Source organism: Plasmodium falciparum, assembly GCF_000002765.6.
Source record: "Plasmodium falciparum 3D7 genome assembly, chromosome: 4".
NCBI classification, from domain to species: domain Eukaryota; phylum Apicomplexa; class Aconoidasida; order Haemosporida; family Plasmodiidae; genus Plasmodium; species Plasmodium falciparum.
Genome location: NC_004318.2, coordinates 868,857 through 894,358, shown reverse-complemented (window position 1 = coordinate 894,358; position 25,502 = coordinate 868,857). Strand labels below are relative to the sequence as shown.

The 25,502-nt window shown below is 17.0% G+C and overlaps 4 protein-coding genes across 4 annotated transcripts; 1 reads left to right on the top strand and 3 right to left on the bottom strand.

Annotated features, from left to right (window-relative positions):
• Nucleotides 1–492: 492 nt before the first annotated feature.
• PF3D7_0419900 (phosphatidylinositol 4-kinase, putative) lies at nt 493–16,337 on the bottom strand (the record flags this gene model as incomplete). Its single annotated transcript, XM_002808618.2, has 6 exons — nt 493–625; nt 779–883; nt 1,008–1,131; nt 1,285–15,872; nt 16,074–16,195; nt 16,302–16,337. The coding sequence occupies 6 exons, from the start codon at nt 16,335–16,337 to the stop codon at nt 493–495; spliced, it is 15,108 nt and encodes a 5,035-aa protein (XP_002808664.2).
• A 2,500-nt stretch (nt 16,338–18,837) lies between these two features.
• Nucleotides 18,838–19,548, top strand: PF3D7_0419800 (60S ribosomal protein L7ae/L30e, putative; the record flags this gene model as incomplete). The annotated part of the gene is made up of 1 exon (XM_001351470.1): nt 18,838–19,548. The coding sequence occupies one exon, from the start codon at nt 18,838–18,840 to the stop codon at nt 19,546–19,548; it is 711 nt and encodes a 236-aa protein (XP_001351506.1).
• A 695-nt stretch (nt 19,549–20,243) lies between these two features.
• PF3D7_0419700 (apical merozoite protein) lies at nt 20,244–21,221 on the bottom strand (the record flags this gene model as incomplete). Its single annotated transcript, XM_001351469.1, has 1 exon — nt 20,244–21,221. One exon carries the CDS (start codon nt 21,219–21,221, stop codon nt 20,244–20,246), a length of 978 nt encoding a protein of 325 aa, XP_001351505.1.
• Nucleotides 21,222–22,485: 1,264 nt separating this feature from the next.
• PF3D7_0419600 (ran-specific GTPase-activating protein 1, putative) lies at nt 22,486–23,622 on the bottom strand (the record flags this gene model as incomplete). The annotated part of the gene is made up of 2 exons (XM_001351468.1): nt 22,486–23,259; nt 23,554–23,622. The coding sequence occupies 2 exons, from the start codon at nt 23,620–23,622 to the stop codon at nt 22,486–22,488; spliced, it is 843 nt and encodes a 280-aa protein (XP_001351504.1).
• Between the last annotated feature and the right edge of the window lie 1,880 nt (nt 23,623–25,502).

Sequence of the window (25,502 nt, the reverse complement as noted above, 5' to 3'; positions counted from 1 at the left end):
TAACTTTTTTGTTTTCCTATATTTTATTTTTTATTTTATTTTTATTTTATTTTTTTGTTTAGTAACGTTGTCATAACTTATTCATGATATCTAATTTTTTATCATTTCATATGAATTTTTTATTTTTTTCTATAATTAAAATTTTATTTTTTTCATTACCAAACATTATATGTATATATATGTATATATATATATATATATATATATATATGTATGTATATTCATTTTAAACCTTTTTGATTTTATATTTTCCATAGTGTGCATTTCGTTTTACATTTATATATAATATATACCTTTTTAAAAATAATTTTATTTAAAAAAAATTCAATAAAAAATAAATCTTTTTAATAATAAGAAAAGACAAGAATGAAAACAAAAATAGAAACAATTCAAGAATAGAAAAAAAAAAAAAAAAAAATTATGCCATTTAAAAATATTAATATATATATATATAATGTTATATATAAGAAATAAAATTTGTTGCTTAACTTTTCATTGAATACCTTGTTGGATATTTTGAATGTAGTCATACAAAATTGTTGTTATGTTATTGTATGCTTGATGTATTTTATTTATCATAAATATACTCGCATCGTTGTCATTTTTATTTAATTTTAGGCGTTTCCTGTAATATAAAGGGAAATAACATATACACATATATATATTATTACACATGATAATGGATAAAAAAAAAAAAAAATATATAAATATATATATATATATATATATATATTCATGTGTATAATAAATATTTCTTTTTCTTTTTTTTAATATGTACCTCAACTTTTCAACTGTGTTATATTTAAAGCAGTTTATATCTGAATGTGACAAACTCAAAATGGATGAAATTAACCAGTCGCTCTTTTCTCTTAATAATAAATATCTACAAAAAGAAAAAATAAATATGTTAAATAAATCCAAACATATATGTATGTACATATATATATATATATATATATATATATATATATATATATGTATGTATGTCTGTATGTATGTATACTAACCCTTTGACTACTAGTTGAATGTAGGAAAAAATAAAATACTGTTTTTTCTGACTTTTTATTGTTAAAAGCATAATCATTTCTCTTGTTAATTTAAATGGGGCAAGTTCAAAATTAATTGATATACCTATAAAAAAAAAAAATAAAAAATATACACACACAAATGTATATATATATATATATATATATATATATATATATATATTGCAAAAAAATTAGCCCTTATAATATATTACATTATATTATATATATATATATTTTTTTTTTTTTTTATATTTACCTGGGTATATATTTAATATATATCCAAAATCAATATGTATTATATTTCCGTTATCGTCAAATAATAAATTTCCGTTATGTCTATCCTTCACTTGTAAAATGAAAGAGAGCAAAGAATATGCAGCTAGCGAACTAATAAAATTCTTCAATGCATATATATATACAATAATATTAGAATATTTCAAATGATAAAATTTTATTATATTTTGATATTTCTTTCCTATATCATGTCTACTTTTCGTATTTGTTAAAACCTCAATAACCGCACCAAAGTTTTCAAATTTATTCTTTTTCTTTTTCTTTTTTTTTACATTCGATATATGCATATTTCTTGAATGTCCAATAAATTCCTGTTCAGTAACGGAGTCTTCATTTTCATAATATGTAACAATTTTATCTTCATCTTTATGAGTATTACAGTTTTTAACATTTAACAAAGTATCATTCTGAATAATCACCTCATGATTCATATTATTAATCTTATCATCATTGTTAATATTAACATTTATGCCAGTATTAATTTTCTCTTTGTTTTTTTCCCCCTTCTCTTTATTATAAATATTTTTACCTTGCCTCTTTTTCTTAAACAAATTAAAAGAAAAAGAAAACTTTCTCTTATCATCAATTTGATCATCATTATTAGGTACCTTATTATTTTTTTTTGGTGTTGTTGCACTTTTGTTTTTTCTTTTTTTTTTTTCTTTTTTTTGGCTAGCTCCAATGGTCCATTTTTTCTCATCCTTTTCATCCTCCTCATTCGAAGAATATATATTAACAAATTTATTTGTTATAATGTTATACGGAAATAAATTATAACATAACTTATATTCATTCAAAATATGAATAAAAATATATATCGTTTGAATTACCAATTTGTCTTGTCTTACATCATCATTCACTTTATATATATAAGATATATCTTCAAATGTTTTTTCCTTTTCCTCATCATTATCTTCTTTTTCATTCATCTCATTTTCTTCCATTATTTTGCCTGAACAGTTCATGTCATTTGTTGTATTTTCTTTATTTTCATTATTTTCATTTTTTCCCATTATTTTGCCTGAACAGTTCATGCCATTTATTGTATTTTCATTATTTTCATTATTTTCTTTATTTTCTTTATTTTCTTTATTTTCATTCATTTCATTTTTTCCCATTATTTTGCCTGAACAGTTCATGTCATTTATTATATTCCCTTTATTTTCATTCCTATTTACAACATATGAATATGAATTACATTTTACATTATTTATATATTGATTATTGTTCGGTTCATTTGTTTGAGCAAATTCTTGAGCATTAACAAATGTAACATTATTTAGAATATTTTTGTTAAGCTGTTGTCTATACAACTCATTATTCGTGTATATATTTAGCTGATCAATATTATGAACATTTATATTTATGTAATTATGTTGCGTGTGATTATTTTGAACAAAAGGATGGACAAATAATAATTGGTTTAAACTAGGAGGAATGGTTTTGAACGTTAAAAAAAGAGGAGAACGTGTAGCTGACATCAATATTTTGATATTATCTGAAACATTTTTTACCATATTATTGCTTGTTAATAATTTTAATTTATTGATATTTGTATTATTTATTAAGTTTTGAATTTCCATTTTAACATAATCCATTTGTATATCTTTATTAAGTTTTGATGCTTGTTGACTTATACAAAAGATTGTATTATGAAAACAACACGATTCAAATAACATATTTTTATATTTATCATGTAAATTTTCTAAGAATAATTTTTTAATAAGTGAACATTTTAATGATAAGACATGTGTTTTCTTAACATAACCTTGATATTTATAAAAAATGAAATTATTAATATTTATGATATTATTTGTATTTTTTTTATCTTTATAATCATTTGATAATAATAATAAACTATTTTTCTTAACCATGAAAAAAAGAAAGAAATCTTTAAAAAAGTTTTTTTTTTTAACAAATAATTCTTTCTTAAATAATATATCATTCATCGTATTATTTTCATGTATACATAACATATTATTTTCTTTATGATCATGATTTGTATTTAAAGCTAATTCTAATGATTTGTCATGAGTCTGTTGATATTTATGTACAATATTTTTATTTTCTGTTTGTTCTTTGTTAAAATTATTAGGATTATTATAATAAATAATATCATTTCCAATGTATTCATTCCTTATATAACTTTGCATGTTCATAAAAAATTGATACAAGAACTGAAAAGAATGAAATGAAAAGAATATTATAAAGAAGAATATTCTATTTCCTAAATCCACTTTTAAATATTCAAATAATTGTAGATACATAGTATTTGTTATGGTGTTTTTCTTATACAAATATAATAAATTATTTATAGCTATAGTTTTTAAAAATAGTGTATATTGAGGATGGCTATATAAAATTTTTATTATATCGTTTAAACGGAATTGGTTACAATGTAAAAATAATATATTGGATATAGGTACATAAGTTATTTTATTTTTCCTTAATATATATAGATTATATTTATTGAATGTCAATTTATTATTTATATCAATATTTATTATATAATGATTAAGTATATTTAATAAATCTGAATAATCATACATACACAAAAAATTGGTTACTTTATGTATATTTGTATTAATAAAATTAATAATAAGTACAATAAATGTATTAAATAATTTCTCATTACTATATATATGATATTTTAAATACTTAATAATAAGAAATAAGGAATATATATCAATATTTTCATTTATATCTTTCATATTGAATTCATATAAATTATTATAAAAAGATATATTTAAATATGTGTATATATATTCTATCTTTTTATAAATTTTATAAATTACTGATAAATTATGTTTATAATAAATGGAATATAATAATTTTAATAAGTTCCTTCTTACTTTTATATGATAATTTAATATATCTATATTTTTTTTTGGACAAATATTAAAATTTGAATATAAAGAAGTATATGTAAATATATTATGTATATAATTATTAATTTTCTTTTCTTTATTATAATTAAATGTTATAAATAAATGTTTTATCCTTTCTATATTTTCATCTTTGTCTGTATCTAATTTTAATAGTTTGTTTATATTTTTATTTTTGATGGTTTTCGATTGGTATTTAACAAATAAATTATTAATTCCTATATTTTTATTTATGGTGCTCTTCTTATAGTGATACCTATGTAAATTGTTATGGATATTATTATTTTTATTATTATTATTATTATTATTGTTGTTGTTGTTGTTGTTGTTGTTGTTGTTGTTATTTATTTTTTTTTTATTATTAATAATACCATTGTTATTATTTTGACGATTGTTTTTTTTATGTTTAAAAAATAAAATATTTGAAAAAAATTTATTCCATTTATTTTTTTTATTATAGATACTTTTTTTTTTCTTTACATTATAATATATATTTTTATAATAATACAATTCTTTTTTTTTCTTCTTTAATTTTTTATTAATTTTCTTTTTATAATTATCTCTTAATATTTTATAATTCTGAAAATTTATTAAAGATATATCATTTATCTTTTTTTTCTTCTTATTTTTTTTAATAATTTTATTATTCTTTTTTTTAATTTCTTTTTTATTTGATAAACCCTGATCAAATTCTTCATTTTTATTATTCATATTTTTTTTAATCGAAATAGGCTTTACGTTTATTGATAATTTGTATCCTTTTTTTTTTTTTTTTTTGGGAATATAATATTCATTCATTAAACTAGTACGTCGAGTGCGTTCTTTTTTCGGTTCACAATAATTAAATGTATTTTCATTCTTATCTTTTATATTAGACGTGTTTAACAAAGTTTCCCATTTGTTATCATCATGGTTATTATTTAAAAGATGATTTTTTTCTGTATATTTATTATATTTATTATAATTATTATATTTATTATAATTATTATATTTATTATAATTATTATATTTATTATATTTTTTTAGATTATAATTTGACAACATAACTTTTATGTGATCATCATTTTGATTCTTTTTTTCATCACATGATGGAATATTTATATCATTATCATGATAATTTTTCAAATCTTTTACATATTTTTTCGTCTCCCTTCTATTATACAAAGGTATATTATATACACTTCCTGATGAATATAAAGCATCTGACAAATAATAATCCAAATCACTTTCATAATTACCATTGGATATTTTGTCCACATATCCATTTTGATATTTCTTTTTTTTTGGATGTTGTACAAAAATGTGTTTCACTTTTTTCGTTTTGTTTTGACTTAGGTCTTTATTTTTTTTTTTTAATTCTTTATTTTCTAAGCATATATATTTAATATTCTTAAATATACACATATCTGTAAATAATTTACATTTATATAAATTAATATATATATTTTCTAATAAACTTAAAATATTGAGAATGACAAAATCCAGATTTAATAAATGTTTGGTATTGATTACAATATAATTTTTATTAATATCATCATTATATAAAGAAAATGATTTTTTTATTTTTTGGAAACCACCAAGAGATGAAAAGAAGGCAATTTTTTTTTTTTTTTTTTCATTATATGTATATTTTATTTGTAATATATATATTAAACAATTATATATTAAATTACAAATATATATATATTTATTAATACACATACAATTTAAATATTCTTTTAAATTGTAATCATATATTTTTTTTTTATTTTTTTTTTTATATTCTAACATATATTTATATGCATTTATTAAAAGCGTATCTTCTTCTTTGTTTTTTAATAAAGAAAAATCTTCTTCTTTATCACTAGGATATTCTATATATCTTTCTTCTTTTATATGTTTTGTTCTTTTTTTTTTCGTTTTTTTCGTTTTTTTCTTTTTTCTATTAAAAGTTTTCTTTTTCTTCTTTTTAAGTGTATACTCTTCTTCTTCTTCCTCTTCCTCATCATTACCATTACTATATATTTTTGTACATTCATGTGTAGTACTATCTAGATATACATCTACCTTTGTTTGTACAAGTTCATTTGAATTATCATTACAATTACCATTCTTTTCATTTTTTTTTTTCTTTTTTTCTTTTTTCTTTTTCTTGATGCTATCTATATGATGAGAATCCATTTTTTCATAGTCCTTCATGTTATATCCTTTTTTCTTATATTTTTCTTCCTTCTCTTTTGTTAATTCCTTATATGAAGAAGTATCTATATTTTTATTATCACCATGTTGTATATGACGCATATAGATAGTATTGTTTATATCATTTTTATTTTTATTTTTAAATATATTCATTTTTCTTTTAAAATATGATAAAAGATTATATGAGTTTTTGTTGATTTCCTTTTTGTTAGCATCTACTGTGTGGTAATTGTTGGATGGCATTTGATCTGTATGGATCATATGTTTATTAGACAAATTAATATTATTATTATTATTATTATTATTATTATTATTATTATTATTATTATTATTTTTTTTTTCTATGTTATTTTGATGTACATGTTGATCAAACCATTCTATGGATGATGATATATTTTTCCTTTCCTTATTATCATCATATATATGTTCCCCATTCTTTCTCTCTTTTTTTTTTTTGAACTTGATTTTATTTTTTTTATGTCCCTCCTGGTGTTCATTTAATTTGGAAATATCAATATTTAAAACATCTTTATCTTCCTGAGAACCTAAAGAATATTTATGTATACAATTATTACAATATATATCTGAAAGTATATTTTTATAATTATAAAAGGAAAAAGAAAGGAATAAAAAACTTTTCTGTAATAATAATTTATTAAAATCATAAATGTGTCTTATACATATGTTTGTAATTTCATCATATAAATTATTACTACCACAATTATTATTATTATTATTATGATAATATTTATTGTAATAATATATATTATTATTGTTATCATTATTTATCTTGTCGATGTGGGGATCCAACTTATTTTTACTTGTATTCAAATATGTATAGATATTATAAAATGTAAAGAAATTATTTCTATTGTTCGTATACATAAAATAATTATATTTATATTTTGAATACAAATCAACAAAATGACTATAGGAATGAAAAAATTTTACAATATAATTATATATATATATCAAACATAAATAGAGAATACATATAAAATTATAATTCATTTTTAATAATTTCGAATTATATAAATAGATATTATTAATACTTTGAATGTATATATTATTATATTTATCTTTCAAATGAATATATTTATTAATATATAAATTTAAAAATAAAATTATATTATTTATATCATTAAAACATATGAAAAGATAATATATATTCTTAATATTTCTATTATAATAATTAATAATATATTCTTTCATTTTTTTTTTTAAAATATTTTTTAATTCTATAAAACAATCTTTATAAATATATTCATCAACAATACTAATGTTATCATCTGAATTATTATTTTTATCCAAAAAAGATGAAATGGTAGGTTCTACAAAAAAATTATTTAAACAATTCGTTTCCTTTTTTTCCTTTAACATAATAATATTCTTGTCACATGAAATATCATTATTCTGATCAATTATATCTTCATATTGATATCTATTATAAATATTATTTCTGTATATTTCGTTTTCACTATTCTGACAGTTCAAATTAAAGTGGTTTTTTATCATCATATTCGTCCGATTGTGATGATGATATATATTATGATTATTATTTAGATTGTGATTATTATTTAGATTGTGATGATGATATAGATTATGATTTTCCTTTTCCCTTTCCTTTTTCTTTTTCTTTTTATAGTCGTGAAAATACAAATTGGAACTTCTATAAAAATTTACATGATACATTGTATTTACGTTTTGTAATTTATTAAAAAAATTATTTATAAAATATTGGCATTGGTTTCTATACGCAAATTTTACATCTGTTAATATATTATGATTATAACAATTTATACTAAATAATGAATCCCCAAAAATAAAAAAGAAATCTAAGACAATAATTATATAATTACATAAATATGATATATTTAATAAATATACATCAATAATAATTTTCATTAAATAATATTTATATGTTTCTAAAATATTTAATTTATATTTTATTATTCTTCTAATTTTTGCTTCTTTTTTGAAATTCCCTTTTTTCTTTTTTATTCTAATGTTTTTATATATATATATTAAATAATTAACAAATATATATAATAATATGGTATTATTAATATATTTTACATACATATCTAAAATTTTCATATTGCTTAATGTTTTATTTTTTAATGCATTATCTATATTAACAAACTCTAGTCTTACATATTTCCTCATATAATATTTTATCATTAATATATCACAAAAACTAAATCCCTCTTCATAATATGTTTTCCTTCTTTTCATTTTCTTCCCTTTCTTTTTCTCATTAAAATTAAGTTTAATCATTTTCTCTTCTTCGTCATAATTATTAAATAAATACAACTCTTTCCTTTCCCAACCTTTCATTATATTATTATTATAATCATCATATGTATCTTTATCACATTTGTTTTTATTTATTTTATCCTTTCTTATATTCTCCTTGCCTTTATATAATATATCCATAGGTTCTGATAAACAAATATGAATCATCAGGTTACATGTTGAAACAGACTTCGCAGAAAACTTTGATAATATTTTAATATATTTATAAAAGAAAAAAAAATAATAATTGAATAATGCATAATGAAAATTATACACTGATAAAATACATGATAGAGTATATAAAACATAAATATATTTATTCTTGATATTTATTTTAGATACAGATAAATAATTAGGTATATTATTATTTAGGATTACATGGAAATTCATATTATATATATTTTTATATCTATTGGATGTTTGTTTATTTTTAAATATATTATAATAAAAATAAAAAAAATAAAATTTGAAGTTTTTTTTAATAATTTTTGATATAAAATATATATAATTATGATTTAGTATACTCATATTTAAATTATTAATATTAGTACTTAAAAATATACATATAACAAAAGTAATAATATTTATATATTCTTTAAAATATTTCTTATGATATATTATTTGTTTATTTATTTTTATATCATATATATTATATATATATGTATTGCTAGCTTTTGCCTTTCTTAATATCTTCATATAATTAACATTATTTTCTAAATTATCATTATTCTTATTATTATAATTATTATTCGGTATTATATCAAAAAATTCATTCAACTTATTATTATTTTCTGTTAAAAAAAAAGTAGAATTCCTTTTCTTTCTATTCGTCAAATTTTTATTCGTTATCTTTTTATTATTTCGTTGTAGCAGCATACTATATTTATCAACCTCATGTTTCTCATCATTAATTATATTACCAGTGTGTATTTCCTTTTTTTTCTTCTTCTTCTTCAAATTATTATTACTACAACTATTATTAATATTGATAATATTATTAATATTGATAATATTATTAATATTGATAATATTATTAATATTATCATCTCTCTTTTTATATTTCCGTTCATGTGATAAATTCCCTTTTTTTTCATCATCCACCATGTGCTCATCCGAAAGACATATGCTCTCTTTCTCAAAAGATCGGATTCTATGGGAGGATATAACATCTACATTATCCATTTTATACAACCCTTTCATATCATTTGATTTTTCCAATATATCATCATGGGATGATGAAAATAATTTCTTATTGCATATATTATTTTTAATATCCTGGGATATATTTTTTTCGTCTATATTTTTTTCGCCCATATTTTTCATTTTATTATTCCTCATGGTCATATTTTCCGTGCTTTTTTTTTTTCTTTTTGTAATGTTGTATGTATTTGATGTAGGTACATACTTTTTCATACGCTCGAAATAAAAATATACATTATATTTCTTTATATATTTTTTAAAAGAATAAATATAGAATTCATAATAAAAGTAGGAATATAAATATAAATATAATTTACATGAATTCAATATTTTAAAATATAATAAATAATTTATGGTTACATATAAATTCACTTTATATATAATTTTTATCATTTTATTTTTTTTCTTATCGATTTCATTTTTTAAAATATTCTTTTCATCATATAATATTTTTGTATAAGCATAATCATAACTACTTTTTTCGAGATTCTTTAAAAAACAAAATAAGAAGGACTTGTCAAATATAATATTTAATTTTATCTTACATATGTTATCAAAAATATAATATAAATAATTTCTTATCATTTTATTAAAATTCATTATATTTATTAATACAAAATATATGGAATATATCATATCATAATCATTAAAACTATTCATTTCGTTTATATACGTATATATTTTATATTTAATTAAATTCTTTATATGTTTATGTAAATATTTATCTCTATATACATTCTTGTCAATCAATAAATATAAGCTATATAATATGTTCTCTTTTTTTCGTAAACCTTCAATATAATATATGATGAATATGTATAACTTTTTTAAATTATCTTCACTTATGATATCGTAATAATTAGGATAACCATGGACTCCATCAACATTATTAAAAATATTAACATTATTAAAAATATTAACATCATTAAAAATATTAACATCATTAAAAATATTAACATCATTAAAAATATTAACATCATTTGTAATATTAACGGCATCCCTTTTATTTTTAATAACACCATTTTTATTTTTAATAACATCCCTTTTATTTTTAATAACATCATCTTGCTTCCTATTTTTATTATTTCCCTTATAATCTTTATCCATTAATCCAATCAATATATCATGCTTACATATATTGTACAAATCACATTGTGTTAAATATTTTATAGAAAGTATAGGTGTTATTTCGATAATTTTACTTTTTATAAGCATAACGCTTTGATAAAATGAACACATGTACTCATAATTATAACAACATTTATCATCATACTTATTATCCTTTTTGTTTTGTTTGTGAACCCTACTAGTAGTACTACTACTACTATTAACATCTTTAATATTAATGTAACTTTCTATATCTTTATATATATAATTATATTTATTTTTATTGATTCTATTGAAACTTATCTCCTCATGTATTAATACAAAATAAAATTTATAAAAATAAGAAGAAAGCAAACTTACATATTTTCCATATGTTCTTTTATTTTTATATAAATAATCAAATATATTACAACATAAAATCATTTTTATCTTTTCAATAATTTCTAAAAATATTTTTATTATCATTTTATTTTTATAAAATATAGTATAACTCACATCCAAAATATTGTTCTCATCATTTTGTATGTTATGTAATTTATTATTTCTTGCTTCTTTTATACGAAACATATAATCTAATACATCCTTTTCTATATAATCATATTCATTAATTTTGATATTATTAAATAATATATTATTCACATTAAGGTTTTCATAAAAGTAATTTCTTTTTTTTTTTATATTATCATTGCATTTATTTTTAACGTAAACAAAATTATTCTCTTCCTTGGACAAATCTTTCTGATTAAAATTGGAAAATATTCTATTATCACATTTTACATTTTTTATAATTTTTTTTTTTATGTCTTCACTTTGTATAAACTGATTCGCTACATTATTATGATTAATATTATGATGATGATGATTTTTTTTTTTTATTATTATTATTTTTTTTTTTTTTTTTTTATTATTATTTTTACCATTTTCATGGTCGTCCTTTGAATAGGGTCTTATATATTTCTCATTATAGACACCATTAAAAATTTGAGAAAGATACAAATATTCTATTGGTTTCCTCTCAATATACGATATAAGAAATAATAAAAAGGAACATATGTATTTATATATATTCATATAACAAATTAAGGATGCAAATATATCTAGAATCTGTAATAGAAACAGTTTTAATTTTTTATTATTTTTATAATTTAATATACAATAATTATAATTAATAAATAAGAAATAAAGAATATCTTCATCTTTTACACCAAAATCAAATAACTTTTTAAAAATACAACTTTTTATTTTTTTTTTTTCTTTTTGTAAACAACCATGTAAATTATTATCTTTTATATTGTCTTCACATAATTTCTTCATGTCATTACTTTTTTTATGTTTCTTTATGTTTTCTTTGTTCTTTTTATCTTTAGCACTTTTATGATTTTGTCTTTTTCCCCATAGACGTTCTTTTATATTTAAAGAAATAGAAAAAAAACTTTTTGTTTTTGTTTTTTTCTTTTTTAATAAAAGGTATTCATTCATATGATCATTTAAGTTATGAAGATAATGTATGTTAAATAAAAAATTAAAATAAATATGTTCATTTTTTATATAATCAGTTTTATTATTATATATTTTGTTAAATAGGTTATATTTTGAACTACATCTTTTATTATGGATATTATCATCATTATTTTTATTATCTTCATCATTTTCATTATCTTCATTATCTTCATTATCTTCATTATCTTCATTATCTTCATCATTTTCATTATCTTCATCATTTTCATTATCATCATTATTATTGTTTATTTTCTTATAAATATTATATGCAACACCCACCATTTTTTCATTTATACTTTTTCGTGATTCCATATAGAATCTCTTTTTCAAAGGTACCAAATTTTCTAACGTCTCATGCCTTTTTTTTTTATTAACATTCATTTTTATAAACGTATAAATGTTATTCTTAAAAATATGTTTACTATTAAATATGCTGTTTCCATAATAATGTACCTTGTTAATATATATTTGTAAAAAATTTTTACAATGATCATAATTTGGGATGTATGTCTTTCTTTCTTTATATTTTTTTAATATATAATTAATAAAAAAATTAAAATGTATTTCTCTATAATATTCATCTCTGCTTTTGTCGTAATAATGATATACACTAAAATTATTTATATTCACCATCATATCATTGTCATTGTCATTATGGTAATTGTTGTGGTAATTAATTAAATCCATCTTGACTTTATTATCCTTTTCCATAAGAATATTCCTTTCTTTTGTTTTACTCATATTTAAGTATAAATCATCATTTTTTTCATTATAAATATTGTATATATATTTAACATAACTACTTATGTTTATATAAAAACCTCTCTCTTTATTAAAAAATATCTTATTATTATTTTGCGTTTCATGTTCATAGGATATATTATTATGTACAATGTAATTTGTTTTTTTAGGATTTATGAACATATGGCTATCATTTCTTTGATATACAGAATAATCAACATTTCCATATTTATTAACATTTTTTATGATAACCACTACATTATTATATTTCCTATAACAAAGTTTATCAATATTTTTTAAAAATCGATTCAACCTTTTATTCTGATTATGTAACATGTTAAAGAAATACATTCTACTGGATAAACGAAACGAAGAATATGTATATAAATTCTTTTTCTTCTCCTTTGTTTTTTTTTGTATTACATCTTTATTTTGTGTTTTATTTTTTTGTTTTTTTTCATTTTTTGAAGGTGAGGAAAAAAAAAAAAAGTGCATAATCAAAGCAGTAAGATTATTTATAAATATATAATTATTATCTGTCTTTTTAATAATTAACATTTTTTTAAAAAAATCAAACATATCATTATTTTCGTGAAGAACATGTTCAAAGTTTTGTATACAACGGAACGATAATATTAGTAATATATAAATTTCATATATAAAATATAAAGAATTTTCAAAGAAGTATTTAATATAAAGGTTATTATGGATATAATTATTTACAATATTTATTTTATTATTCTTTTTATTATTATTATTATTATTACAAACAATATGTTCCATATTATTCTTATATTTTACATTTAATATATATACAATAATATTAAAATAGAATTCAAACAAAAAAAATATTCTATACGATATATATTTATTACATGCCTCTCCATTTATATTTTCTTCATTTTTAATAAAACACATCATGTATTCTATTGTTTTCTTTGTTATGGTCATAATATTTTCATATATGTATATACATAAATATAAATCATTTCTATTTTTATTTGTATATACAATATTATCTTCATATTTATATTTCTTTTTCTTAATTAATAATAATTCGCACATATTTAATAATTTCAAAAACAATAAATTATTTATATTATAATAATTAAGACATATAACATTCCTATTCTTCTTATCACACATATTGTTTATATAATTTGAATTCTCTACACCTATCTTACCAATTTCTTCATTTGCTTCTTTTACTAACTCTTTACTTTTTAATCGTAAGCAATAAAAATTAATGTAATCATCCTTTGTGTTGTATAAAGAATTATTCAAAAAATGAATATGAACGGTATTTCGTATTATATTTAATAAGGTCATATTATAGAAGGTATTTTTTTTCTTGTTCATAATGTATTTCTCTATATATTTCAAAACCTTAAATCTTTCCAAAGAAGAGAATACGAAGAAGATTACCTTTTTATAATAAGCACAAAAAGGTCTTACATTATTATTATTATTGTTTATTTTGTTATTATTATTGTTTATTTTGTTATTATTATTATTGTTTATTTTGTTATTATTATTATTGTTTATTTTGTTATTATTATTATTGTTTATTTTGTTATTATTATTGTTTATTTTGTTATTATTATTATTGTTCATTTTGTTATTATTATTATTGTTCATTTTGTTATTATTATTATTGTTCATTTTGTTATTATTATTATTGTTCATTTTGTTATTATTATTATTGTTCATTTTGTTATTATTATTATTGTTCATTTTGTTATTATTATTATTGTTCATTTTGTTATTATTATTATTGTTCATTTTGTTATTATTATTATTGTTCATTTTGTTATTATTATTATTGTTCATTTTGTTATTATTTTTTTTTATTATTTTTACATTTTTTTTCTGAATTATATTATTTTCCTCGTTATATATACTATAATAATAATGATTATATTGATCCAAGAAAAGAACCATTACTTCATATACATAATCATAAAAACATAAGAATTGTTTTTCCATATCAGTGTTGTTTTCTTTTTTTATATGATTAAATAATAAAATAATATATATGATATATTTAGAAATGTGTATAAATTCAATCTTATTTAATACAAAATTACATATTTTAAATTTGTACACATATATAAGGAATGATAATAAAATATTTATATACGACAAATAAAACGATACAACATTTTTTTGATTCTCATAAGTTTTTGCACCCTTGTGATTTGTATTATGAGATTTTTGTATATTTTCTATAGGCTTCTCATTTTTAAATTTTGATACATTATTTATATAATCAATATTATTTGTATTATGTTTATTTTGGGTATTATATATATGTACAATATTTCTAATTTGTATATATTTTCTCAAAGATAAAAATGTTAACATATGTATATAATACAAAAACAATTTCAATGTTTCAATTTTGTTTTTCTTTTTTTTCAAACTTACAAAATAAGACAAATGTAATATGATATAATTATATTTTAAAATTCTTCTTTTCATTCTTATGAAATATTCATCCTCAACATCATTTTTAATATATGCATGTTTGTTTATTCTATTGCTTTCGTTTTCTATATTTCTATCTTCCCTTTTTTCTAACAATTCCTTTTCTAATATGGGTAATAACTTGAGATATAAAATAAGCACATCGTCATATATGTAACTAAAAGGTTAAAAAAAAAAAAAAAAAAAAAAAAAATATATATATAAATAAATATATACATATAAATAAATATATACATATAAATAAATATATACATATAAATAAATATATACATATAAATAAATATATACATATAAATAAATATATACATATATATATATATATATACAATATATATTTTTTTTTTTTTTTTTTTTTTACTTTAGGTGATCCTCCTCAAGATTGTTACATATATAAAGAATAAGCATAATATTGTCCCTTATCCCATTTTCATTATTATTAATCAATTTTAATATATCCTCAATATTAACCTTTTTAAATATCTAAAAAGGAAAGTATACACATATAAATAAATAAATAAATATATATATATATTTATATATATATAATTATATTTATATATCCCTTTTCATCTTGTTTATCAAATACCTTATCGTTTTTCTTAAGGTAATATCTCCTTTCCATTGTCACATTTTTTTTTTTTTTTTTTTTTTTTTTTTTTTTTTTTTTTTTTTTCCCCTAGTAACAAACAAAAAAAAAATCCTCAAGAAAAGTAGACAAAAAATCTAACCACAAAAAATTAATTTTGAGAACAGATAACAACAATATGATATAAAGAATATCATGGCAACAACAAAAATTAAAGAATAAAATATAAATATAAATATAAATAAATAAATATAAATAAATAAATATATATATATATATATATATATATATATATATATATATATATGTATATATATATATATAATAATCAAGTTAGGAAAAAGAACATAAAAAATTAAACAATATGTATAAATATATAGCTTAAGAAATAAAAAGATAACTTTTTAAAAGACACACATAAGAAAAACAAAAAAAAAATAAAACATAATAAATAAATAAATAAATAAATATATATATATATATATATATATATTTAAACAATTTTATTGCCACGTTCACTTATTTACAAATACAATGTTAACAATATGACAAATTATACAACTTCATAAGACATAAATATATATATATATATATATATATATATATAACACAAAAAAATAAAATATATATAAATACATACATATATTTTATAGAAACACCTTTGTGAAATGTGTACTTTCTTCTTCTTTATTATTACTTCATTTTAAAAACATACAAATATAAATACACATACATATATATATATATATATATATATATATATATATATATATTCAATGAATTAATTAAAAAATAGGATAATTTGATGAGCTTTATTTTCTATTATTACATTTAATTACAACCAAAAAAAAATAAACAATATGTATATATATATCCATATATTTCTAATATTTAAAAAATAATACATATATAATAAAACATATGTTATATTTTAATCACTTTACATAAAAAATATACAATTATATTAATAAATATATTAACATATGAATATATGAATATATGAATATTTGTACATTTTGTTTTATTTATTTTATTTTATTTTTATTTTATTATTTTCTTTTTTCTTTAATTTCTATGATTTTCAAAATTTTAAGAAATACATATTTTTACAAAAGAACAAAATTGTTATCAATGGATTGTATATATATGGAGAATATAATTTAACACGTTCAAAAAAAAAAATAATAAAATAATATAAAATAATAAAAAATAAAATAAAAATAAAATAAAATAAATAAATAAATAAATAAATAACACAAAAAAAATGACATAAAACAAATATATAATTATAAAAAAAAAAAAAAATACATATATATAATAGAATGATGAAAAAACAAAAGAAAATGTGAGGAAATAAATAATATTTGCAGAATGTTTTTAAAAAAATATATATAATATATATAATATATATAATATATATATTATATTTGTATTTTATTTTATTTTGTTATATCCTGTAAAAAAGAAAATAATATAATGTTAGAAAAAATATGTGAATTAATTTTTTTCTTATTATTTTTATAAAAAACGAAGAATAATAAAAATAAAATAATAAAAAATAAAAGATATATTATTTATAAGGGCATAAGTAAATTCTACGCATATTAAAATAATACAAATATATAAAATATATATATATTATGTATATATATTATATATATAATGTATTTTTATTTTTATATTTATATTTATATTTATATTATTTTATTATTTTCTATTTCCTTTTATTTTTTTCCATATATTCTTCTATTCACCTTCCCAAAAAAAGAAAAAAAAATAAAGAAAAAAAAAATAAAAGAGTAAAAAAAATAAAGAAAAAAATAAAGAAAAAAATAAAGAAAAAAGGTATCAAAGGATATTTATATATTATATATAATATATATATATTATAATAATATTACATTATATCATATTTATAACATATATATGATATAGATATAAACCTTAGTATATATTTATAACATTATATATATATATATATATATATATATATATGTAATATATATAACGTATTTTTTCGTACATATAATTAAATTAACATATTTTATAAATATATATATTATATATATATTATATATATATATATATATATATATATATATATATATATATATATAATATAATTAATTCTTCTTTTAATTTTATTATGATTTATATATTTTTCAAAATTTATATATAGAACGCTAAAAAAGGGTGAAAAAAAAAAATTATAAATAAATATAAAAAAATAAATATGTTTAAATGTTGATAAAATAAACATAATAAAAAATTATAGTGATAATATAATAAACTTATGAATCAATAATTGAAAACATTTCTTTTCTATTCTCAAAAAAAAAAACAAAAAAAAAAAAAAAAAAAAAAATATATATATATATATATAATTATATATTATATTTATATATTGTATAATAATATAGTGATAAACTTGTAGCTATAATATAATAAAATTAAGATTAATCAAAAAAATAAATTACATATATATATTATATTTATTTGAAGAGCATTATTATTTTATACAATTTTTATAATAAATATGAGAGAAGATATAAATAAATTAAAAAAAAATAATAACGACAGTAATTTAAGCAATGATGAAGAAGAGCACAGTGTAGATGATGAGGGCTCCATTAACAACGATAATGATAATAATGACAATAATGATAATAAAAAAGAAAAGAAAAAAGGTTATGAAAAGATTATAGAAGATATAAAAGAAGAAAATAAAAACTCTTATGTATCAAAAATAAGTGAACCAATGTTAAAAAAGAAATATTTAAAAAATGTTTTAAAAATATTAGATTATGTGTATTATGCAAAATTAAATAGTTCTCAAATTTTAAAAACAAATAATTCTTTAGATGAAGAAAAACAAAAATTATTAAAAAAAAAATTAATAGTTATAGGATTAACACAAGTAATCAAATGTATAAGAAAAGGTTATAGTGGTATAGTACTTATAGCAATAGATGTGTTCCCAATAAATATTATATGTCATTTGCCTTCATTTTGTGAACAATATAAAATCCCATATACTTTTGTAACAACCAAAAATAAATTAGCTCATCTATGTAAACTCAAAAGATCTATAACATGCTTATTTATATTAAAACCCGATATTCATATATTAACTTTTGAACAAACAATTAATCAACATAGTCCCAAAAAAAAAATACATAATTATCAAAAGTTGTATGACAAGTTAATATCCGGCGTAAAAAAAAATCACCCCTTTTTTCAATCCTAACAACAACAGGGTGGAAAAATATAAATAAATAAAAATATATATATATAAATATATATATATATATAAATATATATATATATATAAATATATATATATATATTATGTTAATATACATTTATATCATTTTTTTTTTTTTTTTTTTTTTTTTTTTTCTTTTCTTTTCTTTTTTTTTTTTTTTTTTTTTTTGTATTTGTACCTTTGTCTATATTAATTGTATATTTTTAAAAAATTAAAAACAAAAATTTTCATTTTTATAAGTCTTACCAATTTATTTATTTTTATAAATCCACATTTCAGCATATATAATGAATGAATTCGTAAATGTTTTTATTTATTATATATTTTTTAAATATGTCACATGACCTTATAATTCTTTTTTTTTTTTTTTTTTAATAAAAAGGCTTTAATTAATTAGGGGGGTCCTTATTATTTTATAGTAACAACATATATATATATATATATATATATATATATTATGTTTAATTTTAAAAGTGTAAATAATTTTTTATTTAAAAAAAAATACCATGTCGGGTTTTTTCAAAATTATAATAATCTTATAAAATAGATATAACTATAAATACATTAATACTTATTATATATATATATATATATATTTTTTTTTTTTTTTTTTTTTTTTTTTTTTTTTTTAATATTTCATTTATATAAGGTTAACAATATAAAAAACTATTTTTGTGTTATAAAATTAAAAGTATTAACAAAAAAATTATACAAGTTAATAATAGATGATTATGAGTAGAGGAACCACTATGTATATTATTATTGTCTTGTTTCATAACTTCATATTGGTTATCCTTATCTTGAACGTTTTGTAAATAATTAAAAATATTATATTTGTCATTATTATTTATATCATCCTTCATACTATTATCTTGATTATCATATAAATTTTTTTTTTTTTCGTTTAAGAGATAATCTGATGAGGATGGAAGAAAATATAACCAATTTTCAGAAAATAAATCATTTTGTTGTTTTTGTAATTCTTTTATATCGTTAATATTTTTTATTTCTTCTGAGAGCGTATGATTTAAAGAAGCTATATTATTTAATAATTGACTTTTGATATTTTTTAAAATATTTGATTTCTCTTCAATATTATTAACAGATTCTAACCATTCATGAATTTCTTTTTGTAATTTTTTTGAATGCTCTTCTAATATTTGAATATCTTCACTGCTTTTCTTTTCTTTATTTAAATATTTATTATTTTGTATCTCTTTTATTATATATTTTTTTAAATCATTATTTTCATATATTTCATTTCTCTCTTTTTTATCTATATGTTGTTTTAAATCATTATTTAATATCTTAAGGTGATCCATATGTGCTTTTAAACTTTCAGAAAATTTCTTATCATGCTCATTATGATAATAAGGCTGATGTTTATTATTATTATTATTATTAAATTCTTTATCATTATTAACGTGGTGATGATTAATGTTTAATTCTATAGCCTTATGTGCAACAAACGTATCCCCCATTTCTTTCGATACGTTTTTATTTAATACATTTTCTTCATTTGTCCTTTTATTAAAATAACTCTCAAAATTTATATTCTCTTTATCGTTTAATTTTATATTATTACACTCACACGAAAAAAATGGGAAAAATATACACAGGTAAAAAATGGACCCCTTCAAAAATGTACCATACATCATAAAAAATAAAAGGACTTATAAAAAAAAAAAAAAAATACATACATATATATATATATATATATATAATTATATTTATTTATTTAATTAATTTGAAGTGTTCATATATTTTATACTCTTTTATTATTTTTTTTTTTTTTTTATGAAATGTAGAAGGATGTGTTACATGTCACAAAATTATATTACCATTTTATTTTACACATAAAAAAAAAATATATACATATGCATATATAAATAAATAAATATATATATATATATATTTTTTTTTTTTTTTATTTATTTATTTTGAAAAATATTATGTAGGCGAAAAAATTATAATACTTTGCATATTTTGATAATATATAAATACTATATTTCCAGTATATATTAATAGGGGGAAAGAAAAATTATAAAATAATGTCTTAAAAATTAAAAAGTTCCTATTCACATGTTGACTTTATATGTGTATAAAGTATATTTATATAATTATTCATAGAAATATATATTGTCTTTACCCTTAATATGGTTAACATCATATACATATAAATAAATAAATATATATATATATATATATATATATATATATATATGACAAATAGGACATCCTTATTTTTAATTATTTAAAAATAAAAAAATAAAACATTAAATATACACATTTATATTATAAATGTACAAAGTACGTTTGTTCCTTTTCTATTTTGCACTTTCATGCAGGTGCCACTTGAATAAGATACAAAAAAAAAAAAAAAATATATATATATATATATATATATATATATATTTAATTATTTATATATATTTATATTTAAATTACAATATTTATTCTACCTAATAAAGGTTTAAATCAGATGTATTTAAAAGGATAAACTTATTTAAACATACACATTTATATATATTTTTCTTATTCTATGAATTATTATATATATATATGTATATTTTTTTTTTATTATATGTTATTTTTTTAAAAGTATATATTTTTCAGTTTTTTTTTTTTTTTTTTCTATTTATTTTTTTAATTTCATATATTAGTATAATTTAAAAGAAGAAAAAAAAAAAAAATAAAAAAAAAAAATAAAAAAAAAATATAACGATATTAAAACATAAAATAAACTAACATAAACATGTTTATGTATAATGTATTAATATAAAATGAACATTATATAAATTATGTATTTATTACATATATAATATTCTAAAACACATACATACATATATAAATAAATACAAATATATATATATATATATATATATATATATATATATAAACATATTTATATATTTCATATTAATCTTCTCTTTTAATATTTTCTTCTTCATCACTTTTTTTATCATCACTTCTTTTATCATCCTTTTCTTTCTCCTTTTCTTCTTTTTCTTTAACATCCTCTTTTTGTTCAACTTCCTTTTCCTTTTCATCCTTAGAAGTATCATCATCTTTTGTTTTATCATCCTTATCCTTTTCTTCGTCATCTTCCTTTACATCTTTCTTCACGTTTTCCTTTTCGTCTTCTTTTTTTTTCTCATCCTTTTCAACCTTATCCTTCTTTTCTTCTTCATCCTCCTTTGTTTTTTTATTATTATCACTGTTATCATCTTTCTTTTCCTTTTTGTCGTCATCTTTTTTTTCTTCAACCTTTTCTTTCAAATTTCCCTGACTATCCAAAAGTTTAAGATTGACTTGTCCCGCTTCATCAAATTTTTGTTTAAATAATTTTGCTGCATCGGCAGTATTAAATTTTAAAGCAAACTGTTCAATTTTTGGTTCCTCTGCAAAATCTTTCACTGTCCAGGCATATATTTTTTCACTTCCAGCATTTGGAACAAGCTTACAATATGATTCATTGGGATATATATAATGGTTAGCTACAACTTTCAATGTTTTTTCTTGCCTTAAAAGAAATCGTATTATTCCTTTTTTCTTATGTAATAATAATTTGGATTCACCTAATCCTCTTTCTTTCCATTCACCCTCAACCCACCTATACAATTTTGATCGACCAGACCAAAATAAACTTTCGTCTTCTTCTCCTGTTTTTATTTCCACTTCTTTTAATTCAACCTACATGAACCGTTCAGGAAAAAAAAAAAAAAAAAAAAAAAAAAAAATATATATATATATATATATATATTAACATTTCAACAGGTAGAATATAAAAATGGCTATCTAGCCAATTCCAAAAAAAAAAAAAAAAATAAATAATACACACGTAAAATATGGATATAAAAAATAGGGTTAGAATTAAATAAATATAACAACAATATATGCATACATACATACATATATATATATATATATATATATATATATATATATATATATGTGTGGTTATATTATTCTTTTTTATTTTATTACCTTTGGAGTATTCCAATTTCCTGTGACAACTTCTTCTTCGGGATTGTAGTCATTCTTATCATCATCCATATTTATATATATTATTTATTTAAATATCAAAAAAAAAAAAAAGATATAAATAAAATATTTATAAATAAAATATTTATAAATAAAATATTTATAAAGAGAAGAAAAAAAAAAAAGAAAAAAAAAACTGTGTTTACACAACTGTGGATGAGAAATATATTAAACTTAATATATATATAAAATAATATTATTATTATGAATCTGGTGAATATACATACAAATGGAAAAATTTCATATAATTATTGTATTATAATATAATGGATATATATATAATATATATATTTATATATTTATTTATATATATATATATTTATGAGTGAAAAAATTAGATATTTTTATAAATACTTGTTTTTTTAATTGTATTTATAAAAACTAAAATAATATATTACTTTAAAAAATATATATATTATATATTATAATATATATATATATTTATTTGTTTATTTACTGTATAATAATTATAAACTTATAGTTTCTCTTATGTTATTATAATTATATACATATTATATATGTAAATATATATTTAAAGCATTCTTTTAATTTTTTTTTATTATATATCTTTATTTTTATTTTCTTGTATTAAATAATTAAATTTATATAATTAAGTCATAATAAAAAAAAAAAAAAAATCTTAAAAAATGATATATTTATATAATATATTTTATATAAATATGTAATTTTTTTTTTTATAATTATTATACTTGTATATTATATATAATTATATATATAAATTTTTATATTATTTATATTTTTTATATTTGAAATTTTTTTTTTTTTTTTTTCTTATATTTTGTATTCTTAGAAAAATATATTATTATTATATATATATAAAAATATATAATATATAATATATAATATAATATAATATAATATATAATAATATATTGATTATTTGAATGTACTTATTATATTAAATATATTTTTATATTTAATAGGTATGCAATCACAAAAAAAAAAAAAAAATAATAATAAATAAATAAAATATTTATATGTATATAAAATATATAATATATATATATAATATATATATATATATATATATATATTTATTTATATATATTATAATTTATATATATATATAAACATTTTTTACCGTATCGCCTCCAATTCGGCTTATTTTTTATTGTATATTTTTTTTTTTAATGATAAATAATAATTTATATTATATATATAATATATAATAATATATATATATTTTTTTTATTATAAAATTTTTATAATTTATTCCTTCTTAAGTTGAGAACGAAGAACAAAAAAAAGCAAAAAAAACCAGTGCTAATTTAAAGCAAAAAAAAAAAGAAGAAATATTGTTTTTCATATTTTTACCTGTTTCAATCTATAAAATATATTATTATTATATAATGGTAAAAACACACAAATATGAAGATGTTAAAACTATAAAATTTGTTAATATTATTATAATTTTATATTTATTAAATATAGTAAATATCACCAAAAAAAAAAAATTAAATATATACATATATATATATATATAAAACATATAAAACTATCTATTTAAATTTGATGGTTTATTCTTTTATTATTTTATAATTATCACCAATGCTAAAAAGATAATATATACATATAAAATATATTGGATATTGTTCATTTCTTTAATTTTTTTTTTTTTTTTTATTTTTAAACAATTTTTAACAAAAAAAAAAAAAAATATATATATATATATATATATATATATATATTTATATATATTATAGTATAGCCTAATTTAAAAAATGAATTTTATAAAGTCTTATTTGTGATAATATTATAAAGATCCCCAACCAATAAAAATATGATATTTTACAATTTTTATATTAAATAGACTTCATATATTTATGTATATTAATAAATATATATAATATTTATAACATGTGCCTTAACAA